The sequence below is a fragment of the Pseudorasbora parva genome, chromosome 2, assembly GCF_024679245.1.
Source record: "Pseudorasbora parva isolate DD20220531a chromosome 2, ASM2467924v1, whole genome shotgun sequence".
NCBI classification, from domain to species: Eukaryota; Metazoa; Chordata; class Actinopteri; order Cypriniformes; family Gobionidae; genus Pseudorasbora; species Pseudorasbora parva.
Window position 1 is genome coordinate 14,552,737 of NC_090173.1, and position 7,509 is coordinate 14,560,245.

The following is a 7,509-nucleotide window of genomic DNA, read 5'->3' on the forward strand; positions in this document are numbered from 1 at the left end:
CAGTAGCCATGAAAGTACTCTCTTTAAGTACACTTACTGTAAGTGGCCTTTTATCTTTATAAATATTATATTACCTGGAAGTACAGTTTAAAAAATACACTGTAAGTGCACATTTAATATACAAACCTGATTCCAAAAAAGTTGGGATACTGAACAAATTGTAAATAAAAACAAAATCAAATGATGTGGAAGTTTCAAATGTATTTATTTTTTATTCAGAATAAAACATAGATGACATATCAAAAGTTATCAAAAATGTATAATTTTAAGGGAAATAAGTTGATTTCAAATTTCATGGCATCAAGGCATCTCCAAAAAGTTGGGACAAGGCCCTGTTTACCACTGTGTGGCATCCCCTCTTCTTTTTATAACAGTCTGCAAAGGTCTGGGGACTGAGGAGACAAGTTGCTCAAGTTTAGGAATAGGAATGTAGTCCCATTCTTCTCTAATACAGGCTTCTAGTTGCTCAACTGTCTTAGGTCTTCTTTGTCGCATCTTCCTCTTTATGATGCACCAAATGTTTTCTATGGGTGAAAGATCTGGATTGCAGGCTGGCCATTTCAGTACCCGGATCATTCTTCTACGCAGCCATGATGTTGTAATTGATGCAGTATGTGGTCTTTCCTGAAAGAGACGACACCTGGATGGGAACATATGTTGTTCTAGAACTTGGATATAACTTTCAGCCTTAACGGTGCCTTTCCAGATGTGTAAGCTGCCCATGCCACACACACTCATCCAACCCCATACCATCAGAGATGCAGGCTTCTGAACTGAGCGCTGATAACAACTTGGGTTGTTTTTGTCCTCTTTAGTCCGGATGACATGCTGTCCCAGTTTTCCCAAAAGAACTTCAAATTTTGATTCGTCTGACCACAGAACAGTTTTCCACTTTGCCACAATCTCTTATTGCTACCTGTCCCAACTTTTTTGGAATGTGTAACTCTCATGAAATCTGAAGAAGCCAAAAGAAGACATCTTAGATGTTTGGAACAGCTCTAGCTTCGTGCTGCCTTGGTGGGAGGTGCACTAGATTTTGAAACAGAGCTATAGGCCTGGTTCCACCGACAGGGCTTTGATTTAGACCTTAAATCTTTTATAAACGTGCCTTTTTTTTTTTTTTACTAGTGTCCATCTAATTTATTTTGAAGCATATTTTCAGATAAGTCAGTGCAAGTCGCTTTCAGTTAAAACAGCTTAAACATGCATTTTAGTCTGGGACTAGACCTAAGCCTTGTCTGTGGAACCAGGGGAATTTTTTAAGGTTTCTTTTTAATCCAATGGTATGTTTTATGGAACTATGGAGAGCTTTGCTTAGAATAACATGTATGCTTGTGATTACTTAATATAACATCATGCAGACAATGTTACGGCCCATAAAGCAGTGCAGTGGTTTAATGATTTGCAAGATTGTGACATTTGGTTGGTAATATTTCCCTCTGCTTTTCTTAAACAGAAAGTCCTTCTTCTCGGGCCATGCATCTTTCGCCATGTACACCATGCTTTACCTGGCAGTGAGTATCGCCGTGTGTGGCCATATTTACCACATGCACACTCCAACACGCTAACTCAAACACACGTCAGTGTAGCAGCAAACGGCCGTGCTTGCTGTCGGATGCCTGCGAGCAGCTTTACTGTTGTCAGCTTTCACTTCCCATCCCTGCCATGAGGGAGAAATGCCAAAAAATTCCTACTGACAAGAAACTCTCACAAACTTCAACTCGCACAAATGCACACAAATACACTCATACTGAAAGAAGAAGGCTCTGAGAACGCGAAAAAAAAAAAAAAAAAAACTCCCAAAAGGCATCTTGCTTCAAGCAGAAAAGAAAGGCTTGAGTGAAAGGGGGAATGTTCTCCAGAGGCCTGATGAATAGATGAGTAGAGAGAGGGAGAGCGAGTGAAAGCTAGCCGAAGACAGAGGAGGCCTTGTTTAGTTGTGGGTTGGGCCGGGGAGGGGGGGAGCTTTGGCCTGCTGAGAGATAGACAGGCTTCTTTCAGTTAAACCCTTCTCTCTCACTCGCTGTTATGGCCTGGGGAAGGGGCACAATAAGGGGAAAAATTACAAAAAAACTCGCAAGCGATCATAAAGCATGGCATTCAATAGCATTCACATTTCTCTTTCACTCAACTACCCCACAAATCTTATCAGAATTTGCTCTGCCAATCACGTTTAGAACGGAGGAAGGAAAATTTGCCCCGCTGTGTGAAAACAAGCTATTTTCTACCATTCATCTGATTCAATTCACGGGCCTCTGGCTGCTGTAAAAGTGGGAGAGCTCTTCAACTCTCATTAGAGAGTGCGAGAGAGAGAGCACGAACAGAGGGAGAGCACAGAGCGAGGGAAAAGCTATAGAAAATCTGTGCCAGGCTCTTTGTCCTCTCTGCCTGCTTTTTCTCTCTGTCCCATCCAATGGCCGCACTGTTCAGGCTTAGCCCTGCCTCGAATGCCTGACCCGCGGCCACATGCTCTGGCTCTGAGCACAGCTGCTCCAGGCTTTACTGCAGGAAGCCAAACACCTGTGATGGGAGGCTTACAAGGACCCTTAAAGTCTGGAATGTTTCACGGTCCCCTGTGCGACATCAATATCCATAAAGTTCATCTACAGCCAATGCTTCTGCTGACCCCAATATATCTTCCTGACTTTGGTTATGCAGCTAAGCTCGCTTGTCAGGGTGGTATGATGAACACATGTTAACGTTTTTGTGTTTACTTCTAAGGCAGCATCTTAACCGAAACGTAGTCTTGTAAGTGAGTTGTTTGGAATACTCTGTCTAATATAGCCCAGGCATGAAGACTAACAACCCTGTTTCCGAATATGCCAACTTCCATAGTAGTAAGGGCTGGGTAAATTCTTATATTCCATTTTTATAAACCGATATCGATTCTTACATTTTTGTCTTGTTTCTAGTCCAAACGTCTAAAAATTCTTTAAAAAAGAAGCATTTACTAGACAAGCAAAAGTTTATTTAATTGTGAGTTGTTGTTTTTTTACCAAAACAAGACAATAATTTTTACTTGTCTAGTAAATGTTTCCTAATGTAAGAATTTTTAGATATTTGGACTTAAAACAAGACAAAAATACTACGTTAAGAAAAGCATTTTTTGCAGTTTAGGGTTCAGTTCTTGCTATTGGCTGTTTATTAGTACTTATAAAGCACATATTAATGCCTTATATTGCATAATCTTTTTCTACATCTCTTAATCCTACCCAATATCTAAACTTAAATGCTACAAAAACTATTAATAAGCTGTAAATTAGTAAATTGAGTTTATTGTGGCAAAAGTCGTACTAAATGGTGAAAATCTTCCACATACTAAAGTGTTACCAAAACTGCCCTATGTTTCACAATATAAGATCAATAACATGCATTTAGAAAATAGATAGGGTGAATTTTCATTTCATGCTGACCCAAAGCTTTTTATAATAACTCAAGAAAATATACGTTTTCGAACTAAATAAGCACATTATTAAGGCTTTTGAGGGTGGTTTATCAGATTTAGCTAACTTCCGTGAGATTTTTCGGGAAATGAGCCATCAAAAGTTTTAGTAGGTCGAACACACAAACCACACAAACACACTCTGTAAGCTTTATTTATCAGTCCATACACTCTTTTATCAGCTCATCTGTTAATCATTCTCGAAACTTCCTGTCTTTGCGCAGTTCTACCTGCAGGCGCGTCTGTCATGGCGAGGGGCGCGACTCCTGCGACCGTTGCTGCAGTTCATGCTGGTGATGTTAGCAGTGTACACAGGACTCAGTCGCATTTCCGACTACCGCCATCACCCCACCGACGTCCTGACCGGCTTCCTGCAGGGAGGACTAACCGCTTACTGGGTGGTAAGAAATCCCATACGCAACACATAACTGGACAAGGGCTAGTATGACGCTGGCACTTTTGACGTTTTCTTTGTGTGGTCGCAGGCCTTTTATATCTCATCTATGTTCAAGACGTCTCGTCAAGACATGTCTCCCACAAGCCTGTCTCTGGAAAGTCCCCTGTCCAGCCAGCAAACCGTCTGCTAACAGACCTGCACACCTGGGAGAGATCGATAGTGATAGTGAAAGCGGGAGCGATCGGGTGAATTACGGGAACGGGACAAAGAACTTTGGAAGATGTTCAAATCCCCGCAGAGAACCATTTCCCTCCCCTCCCTGAGAGAGAACAGTTACATTTACATGTCTAACCCTTCAACAAACCCGTCCGCATGGTATCAGCCCTCCATAGATATGATATTTTTATATAAAAAAAAGTTTATCCTTTATATTTTTTGAAATATGTTCTAGTTGAAGCTGCTAATAATTGTTATACTATAATTTGTCACCTATAGTCCAGGCTCAGTGATTCACATCGTGATTAAAGTTAATAATCCATATGTAACTCTCAACATGTTAAGCAAGTGTTGAACGTTGGACAAAAATGGACCAATCACAGCAACCCTTGGGCCTCAGACCACACCCCTTAAGTTTGCTATTGGACCTGGCTAGACCACTGTTCTGGTGCGCTGTTGCACAATCATAGCGGTGTCGATTGTAGACACCCTCTGTTTATAAAAGCACAGATCTGATGCTAATGCTATTAAGCTTGTGTTGTATTAAGGTGGGCTAAACTCCATGTACTAACCACTTTCACTGCATGAGTGAGACTGAAAGGAGGCTTGAGCCGACAACCTCCTCACCCCCCTCCGCATAATGAGGGCTTGAATCGCGCCCAAACGCTCAGCGGACCGGGGGTCTATACCTGTGTACCCTTTACTACTCATAGCACTTGAATTACACTATGGAATCGTCTAATTACTACAGATAATATTTTATATTTTGTCTTCTTAAATCAGTGTTCTACTTTCTTCCTGCGTTCAGTGCCATTTGTTTGCGTCTTTGTGTCCCCCGATTTATAATTATTCAGAATGAATGTAAATAAATCATTTTATAAACGATCCAGATTTTCAGAAGTATTATATAGCATCACTTTTGTAAGTAATTGTTTTACGTGTTTATATATATATATATATATATATATATATATATATATATATATATATATATATATATATGTTTTTATTGTTCGTGTTGATCAGGTACGCAGAGTTATTGTTTCTAATTGTTAAAGAGACTAGTGACTGAGCCACAGATTGTCAGAAAGCTATATTCTACTTATCTAGTTTCATTTCATTTGTTGGTTTCCTCTGTGAAAAGCCTGTAAGGCTGAAATAACCACTGTATTAATAAACCAAACCAATAAAATGAATGTTCAATCCTTGTATCTCATTTTGCCCTCCTATATAATGGCAGAACTTACTGCACATCCACCCACACACACTTACGCACAACCACTGTGAGGAAACACACCTGTGACTGTACATTACTATATCTGCGTTGCTTGGCAAGCGTAACCAAGCCAGTAACTTTTAATTTATTGAATTTTGTGCTAAGTCCCAATTCGCCTATTTATACAATACCCTAAACGTATATGTACTGTTTTTGTGAAGAAGCAGTATATAATAGTAGGCAAGCTTTTGGGACAAACTAGTTGTCGTAGACCTTATTCACAACAGCGACATCTTTCATTTTTGACAAGAATGATGAAATAGAGGCTGTGATGGATAGACACCTCTTCAGTGGGTTCATTTTAGGACACAAAAAACTCCAGACAAAATGAGCTGTGGATTATTATACATCTTTTTTTTCTTTTTTTCTTTTTTTACAGCGGATGCCCTCGAAAACATGGTTGGTTTATCCCTCACACCTGCCATGGCGCTTCTCTGAATAAGGTCTATAGTTGCGTATTTTAACCCTCATGTGGTGTTCAAAACCCTGTAACACCTGAGGTGTTCCCGGTCAAAAATGACCGGCCCATAAAAAATAGCTTATAAATCACTAATTATACCCTATTTTCACCCAATCTTGGATTCAATCTTTTTGTCAACTTGTTCTCTTTCAATCAGGACTGGTTTTATATTTCTGTTTGCATCTGATTAATCGTGGGCCTCATTTATCTGAGAGTGGGCAAGGTCAAAAATGGTCACAATAGATTAGATTAGATTAGATTCAACTTTATTGTCATTACACAAGTACAGGTACAAGGCAACGAAATGCAGTTTGGGTCTAACCAGAAGTGCAATAGTAGAAAGTGCAGTATTTACAGTGGTTGAATAAGTGCAGGACATGGTTATGTACTGATATAAATAGAGATGATTATTGCTATAAACAGAATATACAGGTTAATATGTGCTATATAAATATAATATACAGATAACTATTACTATAAACAGACTATACAGGTGAATATGTACTATGAATATGATCATAGAATCAATGTGTACAATAAGTTAGATTAAGATGAGCAGTGTAGCAATGTATGATATAGTGCAAATGAGCATATTCAAGTTAAGGTGGAGTAGTGCAAGATGCTTAAGTAAACAGATGTTGCTGTATTAAACAGTCTGTAGTGCAAATGAACATTCCAGTAGTGCAAACGAAGTAAAGGCAGGTGTGAGGAGGGAGAGGAGAGTTAGCCATGTATGAGGGGAGTTGGGTCAGCGAGGGTTAGAGTTCAGCAAAGAGACAGCTTTTGGAAAAAAAACTGTTCTTTAGTCTGCTGGTCCTGGTCCGGAGGGACCTGAAACGTCTGCCGGAGGGCAGGAGAGTAAACAGTCTGTAGGCTGGGTGAGAGGAGTCTTTAAGGATGCTGCGAGCTCGATGCAGACAGCGTTTCCTCTGGATGTGCTCGATGGCAGGTAGTGGAGTCCCTGTGATGCGCTGGGCAGTTTTCACCACCCGTTGCAGTGCCTTGCGCACTGCAAAAGAGCAGCTCCCATACCATACTGTAACACAGTTGGTCAGGATGCTTTCTATTGCGCAGCGATAGAAGTTCACCAGGAGAGTCGAGGAGAGTTGGTTCTTCCTCAGTGTCCTCAGGAAGGAGAGGCGCTGGTGAGCCTTCTTGACCAGGCTGGAGGTGTTGGTTGTCCAGGTCATATCCGCAGAGATGTGGATCCCCAGGAACTTGAAACTCGAGACACGCTCAACAGCCGTTCCGTTGATGTGGATGGTGTCGTGTGTGCCTCTTGAGTCTTTCCTGAAGTCCACGATGAGCTCCTTCGTTTTGGTGGTGTTGAGCAGCAGGTTATTTTCAGTGCACCATGTGGCCAGGTGCTGGATCTCCTCCCTATAGGCAGTCTCATCGTTGTTGCTGATGAGACCAATCACCGTAGTGTCGTCTGCAAACTTGATGATGGAATTAGATCCATACACAGGCTTGCAATCAGAGGTGAAGAGGGAGTAGAGAAACGGGCTAAGCACACAGCCCTGTGGTACACCAGTGTTGAGTGTGATGGACGTGGAGCAGATGGAGCCTGATCGAACATTCTGGGGTCTGCTGGTCAGGAAGTCCAAAATCCAGTTGCACATTGAGGTGTTGATGCCCAGGTCTCCCAGTTTGGCTATTAACTTGGTTGGGATGACAGTGTTGAATGCTGAGCTGAAGTCAACAAACAGCATACGTGC

General features: G+C 41.2%; 1 protein-coding gene across 1 annotated transcript in view; it reads left to right on the forward strand.

The window, feature by feature from the left end:
• ppap2d (phosphatidic acid phosphatase type 2D) overlaps nt 1-5,031 on the forward strand; it is a 37,028-nt gene extending 31,997 nt beyond the window's left edge. Inside the window, exons 4-6 of the mRNA XM_067456705.1 lie at nt 1,457-1,514; nt 3,667-3,843; nt 3,928-5,031. Coding sequence (XP_067312806.1) covers nt 1,457-1,514; nt 3,667-3,843; nt 3,928-4,029 — 337 coding nt within the window. The 3' untranslated portion in view covers nt 4,030-5,031. The remainder of the gene's footprint in view (nt 1-1,456; nt 1,515-3,666; nt 3,844-3,927) is intronic.
• The last annotated feature ends 2,478 nt before the right edge of the window (nt 5,032-7,509 follow it).